The following is a 14,612-nucleotide window of genomic DNA, read 5'->3' on the forward strand; positions in this document are numbered from 1 at the left end:
ACTGGTGATCATAACTTAGTAGTCACTAAGGCTTGGTCTACACTACCCCCCCCAATTCGAACTAAGGTACGCAACTTCAGCTACGTGAATAACGTAGCTGAAGTCGAAGTACCTTAGTTCGAACTTACCTTGGTCCACACGCGGCAGGCAGGCTCCCCCGTCGACTCCGCGGTACTCCTCTCGCCGAGCTGGAGTACCGCAGTCGACGGCGAGCACTTCCGGGTTCGACTTATCACGTCCAGACTAGACGCGATAAGTCGAACCCAGAACTTCGATTTCCAGCCGTCGAACTACCTGGTAAGTGTAGCCAAGGCCTAAGATGAGGATGTGTGGTGATAATTCATGAGGGAGACTATGCCACTCTTTATGAAAGCATATGCAACCAGTGAATGTGTCCCATATTCTGATCACTTCTGGGTATTATGAACCATTCTCAATCCATTCATCTCTGCATTAAACTCCATTGTTGAAATGCTGACCTCACTGAGATCAATGGCAAAATTCACATTGACTTCTGTAGGCTCAGGATTTCACCCCAAAAGCTGCATAGGTAAAATGTGTATGAAATTCTAATAAGTATAATAAGTAATTTTAGGTTTTGTAATTAATGTAACAAACTGATAATGAAAAACTCTACAATGTCAATATTTCCAGACTAATATTCAATATATTATTTATAATCTATCTTTTTATTTTTGTGAAGAACATTTGAATGTTCACTAAAGTTTACTTCCTGTGTATGATGTGATAACCATATCCTTGATTGCACGAATTCATATGAGCCCAGGATATGATTTACCAAGCTGTCAGGAACTATCCTCATTACTGTACTGACATTTTTAATTAAATATTCCAAATATAAAGTAGGGTGCCAAACCATTGAAAGATAATTCACGTTTTGTTCCTGATAAAGTAAAACATATGCAGGTTTTATATCTCTCCTCTCTCTCTCTCCCCCCTCCTCATTTCATCCCTCTTAACATTCTCCCAAACACCCTGTTGTTCCCTTCTGCTTGGCAGGGCACTTTCCCTCAGAATAACAAATGTGTGTTAGTTTACATCATGCTTCAGATCTGAATTGGGAGGGAAATAATGGGTCAGAAATTTGGGTTGTTTAAAGGAAATTCTCTTTCAACTCTTTAATAGCCTTATTTTCTCTGTATCTGGGGATGCGAATTCTCTCCTCTCTCCTTGTTTCATGTAAATATTAGTAGGGTGTTTTTTTCCTTAAGAATTGTGAAGCTAAGGCAAGCAACTTTATTGCAAGGAAATATCTTGAACTTTCTTACTATAGTCATTAATCAGAGAAGAGAGATTGGTATTTTCACAGTACAGGTAATTTAAAAATAAACTTTTGGTTTTAATGCAAAACCCTGCTTTTTGGATTGGCTGACACCCATTAAGATCCAATCAGAATATTCAGCTTTGCATACTGCATGGCTGAGAAAAAAATGCAGTGATTATTTAAAATGGATACAACCAATCACAGTGAGGAAATTGTGTAATTAAGAAAAAATAAATATTACACAATGAACTAGTATTCCTGCCCTGTGATTATCTGATACAATTCCATTTCAGAATTAGATGTGTGGTACTGATATAACAAAAATCTTTTACAAGTAGGCATTTCTTACTAGTTTTCCTTTTCTGAGATGTTGAGTGAATGAATATATTATATTTTAGTCTCAGCAGAAAACCTGGAGAAGAACCTGAGGCAGATGGAAAGGCAGCTTCAACAGCTTGAGAAGGATTTGAAGATCTTTCCCCCTCCCGACGATATCCATGACAAGTTTGTGACAAAGATGTCTATATCCTTTTGACAGCTCAATATCTTATGAGGGCTCATCTAACGTTTACTTAACACTTCAAATTTATTTGCATAACCTTTGTCTAGTTTGCAGCATTCATATTTGAAAACATTAACTCTCTTTTCCTCAAAGACTAAGTATACAGAACAATCAAAAAATTGACCTGTAATGCATAATATGAAAACATTGCCTAATGGCAATGATTCTGAATTTTGTACATAAAAACGTGGACACTTTTTTTACTGAGTGAAAAGGTGAATGTATTACAATCAGAGTGTTAAAAACTACTTCTATAAGGAGAGTGCTAAGCCATGTATTATTTCACCTTGAATATAGAATATATATATAGAAATAGGAGAGGGCCATTACAGTTAGATGTATTTGCTCTTTTTGAGTTGTATATTACCATTGGGATTCTGTCCACTTCTGAATAGGTGGCCTGCAAAGTTTTTCAAGTTCGTTGATAGTCTCAGCTTATGAAACACATCATCCATGAAGACAGCTTCTGCCTCATTTGTTTTTGACAAAATTCCATGTTTTCATGTTTTTTATTTAAAAGTAATGGCTCTGATTTTTTCCTCTTCCCCTTAGGCGAAAATTTGGCTCTTGTAGTGGATCCATTTCTTCCTACCTGCTGATGTCCATGTTCTATTACATATATCTTATCTCTGTAGCTGCTCTCTTTGCCTCCCTTCCAAGTGCTTTCTTTGCCATAAGGGAAACAGTTGGCAAGAAAGCAGGAGGAGTAAGGAAGAGAAAGAGACAACTACTTTCAATCACAACAGCAACCCTTTGCAGCCAAAGTGCAAAAATTCAGGAGAAACACCTTTTGCCCTCCTAATTTCCTCTTCTGAGTTGGGGGTAAGTAATCCTAGTGAAACCTTATGTCTTCCGGTCCTTTACCCCACACTAAGTAGTAGCAAGGAAACTGAACAGAAAGTCATTTTTCTTCTTCGAGTGTTTGCTCATGTCGATTCCTTCTAGGTGTGTGCGTGCCCACGTGCAGTCAGTGGAGATTTTTGCCGTAGTGGTATCTATAGGGTCGGCTGTAGCACCCTCTTGAGTGCTCATGCATTGGTATATTAGGTGCTGCCAACCCTATGCCCTCACACTTCCTTCTGACCACCCGTGATGGTTGATCAGAGCATCTTGTCTTACATCGCAAGAGTGTTAGCGATTCTTACAGTTAGTTTGTTTTGTCTCCTTTGTTGTTAGTTGATAGATACTTAGATCTTTAAGTTAAGTGTTAGAGAAGTCGTTTAGGAGTTAGAGTCCTGGCTAGGACTTCGCCTCAGAGTAGGGCATGCCCTGTTCCTCAGGCTTTAAGCCATGTCCATTGTGCAGGAGGCACTGCAGAAAAAGGGGGCTTCAGGCAAAGGACCTGTGTTGGGCAACGTGCCTGCCCCGGAGCTGCTCAGGTGTACCGCTGCAGTTGGACCCTCTAGTCCAGCCAGGGACCCGCCTCCAACTCCTGGTAGTGGCAGGGGGTCCCAGCCCTTAGTAGGGTCATCTGTGCCTGAAGCGGGCTCGGCAGCCAAAGAGCAAGTAGGCTGACCAGCACCGCAGATGCCAAGCCAGGTGATGTACCCAGCCATGGCTCCGGCATCTATGGGAAAGCCGGTTATGGGACCGCCCCCTAAAGCAGTGGAGCATTCCTCATCCCCGGATCTCAGGCACCGGTCCCCATCACCATGGCCTCGGACCCTGGCACCACAGCCTCAGTCCCTGACTAGAAGACACAGGTCCCTGATGCCAATGTGTCTACCTGCAAAGCATGGAACACCTGCATTGTGACATGAATCCTCGTACCCATGTCACCGCCAGAGTTCGCTATGGCACAGATCACCATTGCCTAGGCGGTCTCTCCCACACCCCCAGTGTGGGATTGTTCCTGGTCGCAGCACTGGTCGCTGACGAGGGGCAGTTGACAGACTCAGGCATCAAGGCCGGCTTTAGGGCGATTCAGCCAATTCCCTGGATTCGGGCCCGCGCCCCTAAGAGGGCCCCGCAGTGTCCCAAAGGAGCTGCCGCCAAAGTCTCGCCACTGTCTTCAGCGGCAGCTCAATTGCTGCTGCGGAGGAACGTCCTTCTGCCAAAATGCCGCCGAAGGCACTGGCAGCCAGTTGAGCTGCCACCGAAGTCCCGGCACTGTCGGCGGCGACAGCTCAATTGTTGCCGCTGTCTTTGGTGGCATTTCGGTGGAGGGTCCTTCCTCCGCGGCAGTGATTGAGCTGCCGCCAAAGACAGCGGCGGGACTTCGGCAGCAGCTCCTTCGAATCAGGCTCCGCGGTGCCTAAAGCCGGCCCTGTCGGGCATCTATGGCGCTGCCCTCGTCACCAGAAGGGCAGTGGTCTGAGCCTGAAGTGGAGTTCAGCCCCTCGCCTATAGAAGTTGAATCGCCACCAGCCTGCGAGACTGGTGTGGCTCCTGCGGCAGCAGTGTGGAGGCAGGGGCAATGGCCCACTCAGTGCCTGTACTGGAACCTGTGGGGTGTACCTGTTATGCTGGTCCCGTACTCACACCATTCCTCCCAGGCTGCATTGGACAAGTTGCAGCCGGCACCCAAGTTGGAGCACAGTGCGGAATCCAATGCAGGGGCAACACAGTGGACCCTGATGCCCAAGGATCCGTCCCCAAATGAGCAAGGGGAAGCCACCCCTTCCCTCTGCTGTGCAGTCGTCTTCGTTGTCGCCGGACAAAGTGGTAGCAGGCCCCACTTAAACAAGCAGCTTCTCCTCCTCCTTCCCCCCGATGAATTCAAGGAGCACCAGGCCCTGCTCAAAAGGATGGCTACCAACCTGAACTTGGAGGTCAAGAATCTAGCGGAGGAGTCCAACAACTTCTTTAATGTTATATCCTCCTCCACCCACAGCCGACCCTATGGATACCGCTAAGGCAAAAATCTCTGTGTACGTTGGCACATCTCAAAGAACAGCAGTTACGAAAAGGTAGGTAACCGTTTTTTCGTCACTCCATTGTGTAAGAGTTCATGCAGAGGTTCAAGGGCAAGACAGACAGCACTGCAAGGCTCCTCTGTTCAGCTATTCATTTTAAACTGATAGAGGATGAGAAGCATTTGTTTCAATCTAAAAAACTAACATTAGTTGGAAGTTTCTGTTAAAGTGATAAACACTGAAATAGTTAACTGTGTTGACAATTCTAACATCATGTTTAGGCTTTGGAGTTAACCATGGAGATAAGTGGTGTAGTTCACACCTTCACAGAGCTACTGTTTCAGTGTCTGAAGACTCAAGGGATAACACTGCTTCCATTCCCATTCAGAAGAGTTTCCCCCACAGAGACAAGAGCGAGAATAATTTTAAGTTAAAAGTTAATGTACTGAAATGTTTTGTTAGAGGTGCTGGCTTTATGCAACAAATGGGTTTGGTGTTAGATACTTGTGGTGGATAGGGAATATGTGATGTATAAAACGTGGCAAGAGGAAAACAAGCAATCAGAATGTGAGAATTATTGAGGAAACAGGGAAATTGGGGAGGATTTTTATTTGTAAAACCTTTTCCTAGCAAATTTTAAATGGCATAGAATACTAAATAGGATTTTATATAGCTCCCATTATCATGGGCTCCTGAGAATAGACAAGCATGTGATGAAGTAGAATCATGCTACTTTTCTTTTGGTGGATTAGTATTGATTATTCTTATAAAGGATTTATTTTAATGTATTTTGATACATTTGTGTTACATTATGAATATTTAATAAGTCAATATATTAAAAAGCATTATCCTTGAGACCACTAATAATTTAGACACCAACATGACACCAACGGCTGCTACTCTGAAACATGATTTTTGCTACTTTGAGGTGCAATTAAAATAGTATATTGTAATAGGAATAGCATATTCTTTGATTCCCTTAAGTCATACATATTGTGGGCTGTTTTAGTCTTGTTTGACATTAGAATAAGTTTGTTGGTACAGAACACGTCATGACCATTTTTCCCAATTATTTTCCCATATTAGAATATCCAAATGTGGCATTTTAACTGTTATTTTGATCAGTAAATACTGTTAACTGAAGTAGTTAGCCTCACCTATTAACTCTCCCTGTAGACAGGCGGTAATTTAGGAACAGTAGACTTGCGTATGGTTTTTGATAATGCCTGTGAGCACACTAATTAAAGAAGCTCACTTTCAGGGAAACAGGAGCTACAATAAATTACTAAAGCAAAGGATGCTTGATGTAAAGGTTAGATAATCCTACACAGCATGATGAAGTTTGGACCTATCTTTACTTTTATTTCTATGACAGGGGAAGTTGAATGATGCTGATGTCTTGAAAGGTATGCTGCTCATAAAAAGCAGCCAGCAGGAAATCTGAAACAGGAAGGATGGTGCTTTGTTGGAAACAATTTTTCATCCTGAGTACAATTATGCTCCATGGACAAGTCAGCTATTACATCCTGTCGCTAAATATCACAACCTAGAAGCCTCTAATGAACTGATTAGCATTCTTGTTTCTCTTGCAAGTCAGAGATGTGCACAGTTGGTGCACTTTATTATTGACAAAGTCTATAATTATAAATATTCCACTTATATATTGGATTGTGCTAGTTTGCTGCTAATTTTACGTATATTAGTTTAAAAGCAATTACAATCATTTATTAAAATGGTTTGTTTGTTTAATTAGGACTGTCAAAGAAGTCAGACTTAGAATATTAAATCCATTCATGCATATGCTAGGAAAAAGGCAGACTGAGCAAACTATTCTTTTATATTCAAAATAGAGATGATGTGGATTTGTAAAGAAGATTTTAAATAAATACTTTGTTTGTTTATTTAAACCAGAGTTTAAATAATTAAGTCCTTCTAATTTTGTATTTGTGGAAGGTTATTAGGTTAGGACTTTGTATTATGGATGTATATTTCAGATATTTAATTCATTAACAATAACCTTTAAAATATTAAATTATTGTGTTGAACTTTTTAATCAATACTATATACTGGGTTAGTTTTATAAAAATGTACAATTAGCTATTTAAATGAGCAAATATTTTTAGATCACAGCTTAGTGAACAGCAATTTGTGGTTTTTAAATGGATATTTATAGGTAAATTTGTGGATAAGTATGCAGGTAAATATGCAAGTTAGAACACGTAGGTATATGATTTCTTGATATGGGACTGCTACATGGTTTGGTATTCAGACAAATTGTGTAACATTTTTGTTGCATACTTTAGGAAAGAGTGCATATCTGAGGCAGTAAGGTTATGTTGCTTGCTGTATATGTACATGCATTTGTTGTGGCATTATCATACATGAATAGATACTATAGCTGGATGAGTAATGGAAAAAAGCTTGAAAATATTGCCGAATTCATCAGATACATTCTTTGACAAATTAATTGATAAATCCTGGTAGGTACACATTTAGAAAGCATAGAGTTTGTATTCATTTTGTGCAATATTATAAAAAAAATGAAAGATTCTGTTTCGTGCAATATTGGGAGTTGCAACTCCGTACCCCCACAGCTTAATATGGTTCTTTATCACCTGAACCATGAATGGTTTCATTGGCCTGAATAGAAAAGCCTCGTTACTTAAACTCTCATTTTTACTATAGGGACAATCTCTCAAACCTGTAGAAATTTGCAAAATGGAATTAGGTGTGCCCAGACTATGCAGTCATTTAATTTACCATGGTTGCACACAACCAGGTATATAAGTAGATTGTGTACCATTAGTATATACAGGTAGGGTTATGACTGGCTGGAATAAAATCAGTTTATGCAGAAACTTATGAAGATATATTCAATATAGTATAGATTTGGATCTTTTTTCACTTTGTGCAGGGTAACAGCGCTGGACCATTGTTTTTATTCTGTCATAATACCTTGCATTATATTATTAATAGTCCTTTCTATAGCACCATAAATTTACACTGTACTTTATAAACATAGGCCAATACTGCAGTTCATGCATGCAGGTACAGCAGTGTTCCCAGGTGCTATGAATTGCAAGATCAGAGCCATAGAGTTCTGAAGTTCTGCTACCACTGCTGATTATCCCAATTCTGCATCATTATCCTGGTCAACCACTCAGTGCTAATCTGCTGATCCCAGAAGTGGCAGTCCACTGAATGAAGCCACTCCAGAAAAAGTTCATGTACAGAAACTGCTCGATTTCATCCTCCTCTTTCTGTATCACCACTGCAGCATCACCATACCTGTCTCCCAAGTCATCCAAAGCTCTCCAGTTGTGTGATTGCCAATGCATATTCATTAGCTTGTTTGTATTAATGGCTCAGGCTCATGGTGTTCAGCAGTTTGAATATGGCACTGGCTCATGAATTACTGGATGACAGGAGAGGTATCATGGGAATTTATAGTTTGACCCCAAGTGCCAAAATTCCAGTGCCTTTTTGGTGGGTATCTGACAAAGCCCCACAAGAAAAATCCCTGAATGCAAAGCATCTAGTAGCAGAACGTTGCTCCATAGTATAACTGTCCAGAATGCTGTATGTTTATTTTGAAAAAGTGTTGGATACAGTGATTCAAAAAGGAAGTAGCTTAAGTCCACATAAACAAAGCAGTGTGGACTTACTCTTTCAGAGTAGTTATTCTTGAATAGTTAAAGTGGAAGCCTATATTCTGAAAAAAAAACCTTTCCCATTTAGACAAGTTCTAATCAAGGCAAGATGAGAGAGGATAACAGTTCAGCTAAGGGAGGGTCTGGTGATTATATGTGAGAACTGTGTAGGAACAATTCCAGGAAGACATGGGCTTAAGAGCAGATTTGAAGGATAAAGAAAGCAACTTTGCAGAGATGAACATGGAAATTGTTTAAGTGCAGGAGGAAGTATGGGTGAAGGAAGCATTAAGGAGAGATGTTTAGGAGGAGCAGAGAATAGAGACTGTGAATAAGGGTATTTGAGAACCTTGTTCAATGAAGTCCTATTGTAGTCAATGAATCTTAGGTAGACTTTGACATATAGTTAAAGTGCTGCTACTGCATATAGTGCTGGACTTAAACCATGTTTACATAAGCATATGCATAAATACTTTGCTGAATTGGGCTCTCTGAGCAGAAATTGTATTGGAGCATGCTGGGAAAAGAAATGGGTTTCTTGGGTGAACATTGATTTTAATGGTTCAAAATTGTACCTGCTCTCATGGGAAAAAGATGGAACTGATCAACTGCCTAAACCTATTTTAATTGGTTCAAATATTTTGTAGGATGTTTTAATCTTTGTGGGATTAGTGTGTACTACTATTCATCAGTACTGAAAATCTTGGTTAACTACTTAAAGTGTTCATTAATTATTAAGAAATCTCTTTTTGTAAATAAAGTAACTAGGATAAAAATTTGACATTGAAATTTAAATAATTATTCTCTATAAAATACATATAGTAATTGCATCTTAATAGCATCTCATCTGTGTTTCTGTGTAAAATAACACTTTTTAAATAATATATGCATTAATTAATACAAAATCAAATTGCCAGTTCAATGAACTGGATAGATCCATTGGATAAATATAAAGATAGTCAACATGATGATTTATTAATATATCTAATGGTTCAGAACTTAACCCCACAAAAGTCAGAAGCTTCAAAATTGTGGCTTGCACAGTAACACACTCTTTAAAAAGTAACATAGTTATTGTGTGTGTGTGTGTGTGTGTGAGAGAGAGAGAGAGAGAGAGAGAGAGAGAAATGTCCGTATAAACTAATACAATCTGTGTAGTGGATGAAAAAGGAGGGGGTTGAGGGAAGGCATTATATATCAAAAGTGTTGACAGTGCTGGTGAACTACCAGACAGTGAGAAGTATAGTTAGGACACAAATAGAAATGACAGGATTAAGGGGAAACTAGTCTGAAAAAAATCTGGGCTAAGTCTGAGTGCAGAAATCTACAAGATATGATACTCTGAGAAAGATAAGGTATAAAACAAACCTTAATTAAGTAATTGCTTAACTGATTACCAGTACCATCTTTCATAGATTTCTTTTAATTTTGATTGCTTAACTAATGAAAAGGACTTGAGCGTTAAATTTAGTTTAATAGAATTTTATTAAATACCCTTAACAATCACACCTAATAGTTTAGGATATAAGAAGACAAAAATATTATTTGACTATGGTTTGGTCAACATAAACTAGAAAACCGGTCAACTCTGGGCAACTAAGGCAACGGGGTGGTACGGGAACAGGGAGAATCCAAAGCTAAAGCACAAGACAATTTAGTCAGTTACTTATATGCCAGTGCACCAAAGTCTCTCTCCCAATAGATCTATAGGCATCAACCCTTTTAATCTACTTCCCCACAGATTATATTAGCCCCAGGATCTGAATCACATTCCTAACTATCTAACATAAACTCCTACATTTATGACAGCTGTTGAGACCAAGTGCAATTTCAAGATTTTTGTACACTTCTGTTTTATGTTTGTAAGCACCTAGAGCTTGACAGGCAATATGAAACCCTTAACTATGGTAGGGCTTGTCTACACTGCCCGCCAGATCAGCAGGCAGTGATGGATCCAATGGAGGTCAATTTATCGCATCTAGTATAGACGCAATAAATCGACCGCTGAGCGCTCTCCCGTCGATTCCGGTACTCCACCAGAACGAGGAGCTCAAACGGAGTCGACAGGAGTGCATCTCAAACACCATCTGGTTTGCTCCAGTCTGCAACTTACCTTCACGAGCCCCTTTTTTAATGCATTCCTTGGCCAACTTTGCAGTTTTGCTTGCCCATGTTGCAGTTTCTCCATCAATACCTTGCTCACTTTTGAAATGTCCAGTTTAAAGTTAATATAATGTATACAAAGTCCCTTCCTGTTCTTTGATGCCTTTTAAACTTGTTTTAACAGTCCATTATACAATGCTAAGTTGCTTCAAGAACTGTGAGTCTCGAGCAGGCAGGAACAGCTGTATAAGTCTTCTCCTTGTTTTAGTGACAATGGTGGGACCTTTGTACTGAGCTGAGTCTGTGCATTATTAATACAACAGTTACATTTCTAATTATTCCACTCTGTGGTCAAATGTCCTTATAAACACACCAGTTGGTTTCAGTTCCTTTATTTACTACCTTTTTTAGCCCTGGTGTATTTCACTAACTTGATAGCATAAGCATGGTTAACTTCAAATATTAGTCTTACTTCTACTGTTACTTTACCTTTCACTAAACTAAAATAAATCAATATGAGTGCAACCCCTTTATTTTTTTAACAGGGTTGCCCATGAGGTTAAACCTGTCATTAAAGGTTACAGTATTTTGCCCAAAGCTGTATAGTTTATAGTTGACTTCCTTTTTATACAGATAACTTCTTTTAATCATAATATTAGATTCCATCAAGCTCCCTGTTTTTCAGGACTGTATCTGGCACATCATATAACAACTTAATGTTTGGTATCAATTTTTTAATTCATTCATTCACAGATGAGGGTGAGGGGGAGAAAGGGAACTTTATTCAGCTGTACCAACATTACACTCTTGTGAAAAGCTCCAGAGACTCCGTTTCCTCAGACACTCGGAAGAAATCTTACCATTAGATCTTGAGTTTTCTCTCTGCCCTCTCTCCTATCTTTTCTAAACAGCCTTGATATCTGGGTGATTATTAAATAGTAATAACTCATAACTTTGGGGCCTTTCTTCTTACATCTCTTTCCCTCTCCCCTTTTGATATGGAGATAGACTTTGGAACATATCCATTTCTAAAGAGAAACTACTGACTAATGCTGCAGAACAATTTCATTGTATACAAAAAAAATGACTACACCATTACTCTATTCTATTAAATTAAAAAAGCCTCCTTTAGCTTTTCCTAGGCAAGTGAATAATTCTTGTATAGAAAACATTGCTTAATCATATTTTCTATGTAAAATAGCCTTAATTAAAGCTTGTGTTATTGCTAACACCAGAAGAAAATTATGCTCATGAACGTTTTGTAAGCATCAACTTCATAGGCATGTTTCCAGTATCAACCGTCAATATCATTGGTAGGTACATTATTAAGCCAACCAAAGTTCTTCCAATGCTTGCTCATGTCGATTCCATTCTAGTTGTGTGTGCGCCCACATACACAGTCATCAGAGATTTTTGCCTTAGCAGTATCCGCAGGGTCGGCTATGGTGTCCCCTTGAGTGCCGCGCTCATGCACTGATATATTACGCCCTGCCGACCCTACGCCCTCTCAGTTCCTTCTTACCGCCTTTGTCGGTCGGAGCGCCTTGTCTTGCATTGCAAGAGCGTTAGCGGTTCTTTACAGACCATTGTCTATCTTCTTTGTATATAGTTTGTAGGTACTTAGTTAGACATTAAGTTAAGTGTTAGGTTAGTTTGGTAGTTCGAGTCCTGGCTGGGACTTCACCCCAGAGCGACGCATGCCCAGTTCTCCAGGCTTCAAACCATGCTTGTCATGCAACAGGTCGATGCCTATTAGTAACCCCCCACAACATCTGTTTGAAGTGTTTAGGGGAGTCCCATAGAAAGGACAAGTGCAGAATCTGTAAAAACTTATGCCCTAGAACCCAAAAGGAGTGGGATATCTGCTGGAGGGCCCTCCTCATGGAGTCTGCGCTTCGTCCTGCATCAGAGCCCTACCGCTCTGACCCCACTCTGAGCACCTCGGCATCAGTACAGAGTGCAGTGGGGTCCGCCCAGCACCATTCCCCCTTGCCGTTGCCTAAGAAGTAACAAAAGAAGAAGAGCTCCCCAGCACCACAGGAGAAAGGGGCTTCAGGCAAAGTAACTATAACAGGCCATGTGCCCATCCCAGGGCTTAATGGGGGTACCACTGCAGTCTTAGCCCCGAGCCCGGGCAGGAATCCGACTCCCAGAAGCGGCAAGGGACCCCGGCTTCTCCTACAGCCCTCATTTCCCAAAGCGGCCCCGGCAGCTAAGGAACAAGCAGGCCGAGCGGCACCGCAAACGCTCCGCCTGACTTGGTGACTACCCGAGCACCTAAGGGCAAGGAGACCCCCCGCCTACTTCTAAGAAGGCAGAAAAGTACTACATCCTTGGAAAAGGGTTCAAATATTTGTACACATACCCTCCAGCAGCATCACTGGTCATGTCCGCTGTTAATGAAGGGAACAGGCAGGGCCAAGTCAATGGCATGTCAAAAACAAAAAAAGGAGGGCGGGGGACTGGATTTGTTTGGCAGAAAAGTTTATTCGACTGCCAGCCTGCAATTGCGAGTGTCTAACCACCAGGTTCTGTTAGGCAGGTACAGTTTTAATTGGTGGGACTCCCTTAACAAATTCAAGGAGGCCCTCCCAAAGGACCGAGTCCAGGAGTTCATCGCTTTAGTGGACGAAGGCACAGTGGTGGCGAGAGGGGCCCTTCAGGTGGCCTGAGATGCTACAGACTCAGTGGCCAGGGTGGTCGCCTCTGTGGTGGTCATGAGGCACAGCTCCTGGCTGCAGTCCTCTGTGTTATCCCAGGAGATGCAGGCCACCATTCAGGACCTCTTGTTTGAGGGGGCAGGGCTCTTCTCCGAAGCTCATGGACACAAGGCTCCATGGCCTTAAAGACTCCTGTGCCACCTTCTGTTTCTTGGGCCTTCAGACAGCTCAGCGGGCCAGGAAGCTGTTTCGTCCTCTACCTCCCCGGCTTAGTCCTGGGGGACTTTCCCAGCTGAGCACCTACAGGAGAAAGGATAGAGACAAAGGGCCTAAGCAGTGACACCCGTCGTCTTCCTGTTTGTCTGCTCAGCCTGGCCCTTCCAGGAATCAAGGAGGCCAGAAGCAGACATTTTGAGCGTGCGATCGAGGACGGTGCCCCAATCACTTCCCAGGATCCACCCTTCCACTCTTTCCTCGACTGCCTATGCCCCTTCCTGTCGGCATGATCTCAACTGATCTTGGATCATTGGGTGCTTTAAGTAATATCTTCAGGTTACACCCTGTGTTCATGAAAGTCCTTGCTTTCTAAAAGTGTTTAAAGTGTGGTATCCATGGGAAATGCATGTTATTTGAAAGTGTCAACAATCTTAATTTTATTTTCATGGAAGGCTGGATTTAGATTATATAGCAGGATTTTTCATCCTCTTGGTGTCATCTATTAACTGGATCTGTTGCTTTTTCTGTTCCTCAGATCCAGGGAGGAACTCAGATTCTTTAAATTCTACTTGGCTTTCAAGAATTTCAGGAAAAAAAGCAGTTTCCTCAGGATCGATTTATTTTCCTGAAAGAACCAGCTGGTTCTCAACCAACTCACTCTGGATCACCTTGTAACAGTGATTTTTCCCAGATTGGCACCAAGATAATCATCACTGTGGGGAAGTCTGAATCAGTTTGCCAGGGCTACTTTCTTGCTGTCAAGTATCAGGGGGTAGCCGTGTTAGGGCTTGAATAGGGACTGGGAGTGGCTGGCTCACTACAGAAGCAGCTTTTCCTCTCCTGGAATTGACACCTCCTCATCTATTATTGGGAGTGGACTACATCCACCCTGATTGAATTGGCCCTGTCAACACTGGTTCTCCACTTGTGAAGTAACTCCCTGCTCAACATGTATCAGTATATAATGCCTGCATCTGTAACTTTCACTCTATGCATCCGAAGAAGTGAGGTTTTTACTCACGAAAGCTTATGCCCAAATAAATCTGTTAGTCTTTAAGGTGCCACCAGACTCCTTGTTGTTTTTCTTGCTGTGTTTCCTCTGGCATTTCTCCAATTATAGGAATCCTAAGCTCAGAGCAGTAGAATCTTTCAACAAGCAAATAACCAGCTTCACTTTGAGAAGGAAACCTGACTGCACTCTGCATGGGATTAGTCACTAGGAGATAACAGGGTTCTTTCCACAAGATCTAAATCCAGTGGCTACAAACTCTCGGCGGGGGG

General features: G+C 41.4%; 1 protein-coding gene across 1 annotated transcript in view; it reads left to right on the forward strand.

Annotated features, from left to right (window-relative positions):
• The window catches only part of DIAPH3 (diaphanous related formin 3), a 502,197-nt gene that overhangs the window by 330,501 nt on the left and 157,084 nt on the right, over positions 1–14,612 (forward strand). Inside the window, exon 23 of the mRNA XM_054013650.1 lies at positions 1,684–1,808. Within this exon, the coding sequence (XP_053869625.1) occupies positions 1,684–1,808 (125 nt within the window). The remainder of the gene's footprint in view (positions 1–1,683; positions 1,809–14,612) is intronic.

This window comes from Malaclemys terrapin, chromosome 1 (genome assembly GCF_027887155.1).
Source record: "Malaclemys terrapin pileata isolate rMalTer1 chromosome 1, rMalTer1.hap1, whole genome shotgun sequence".
Classification (NCBI taxonomy): Eukaryota; Metazoa; Chordata; order Testudines; family Emydidae; genus Malaclemys; species Malaclemys terrapin.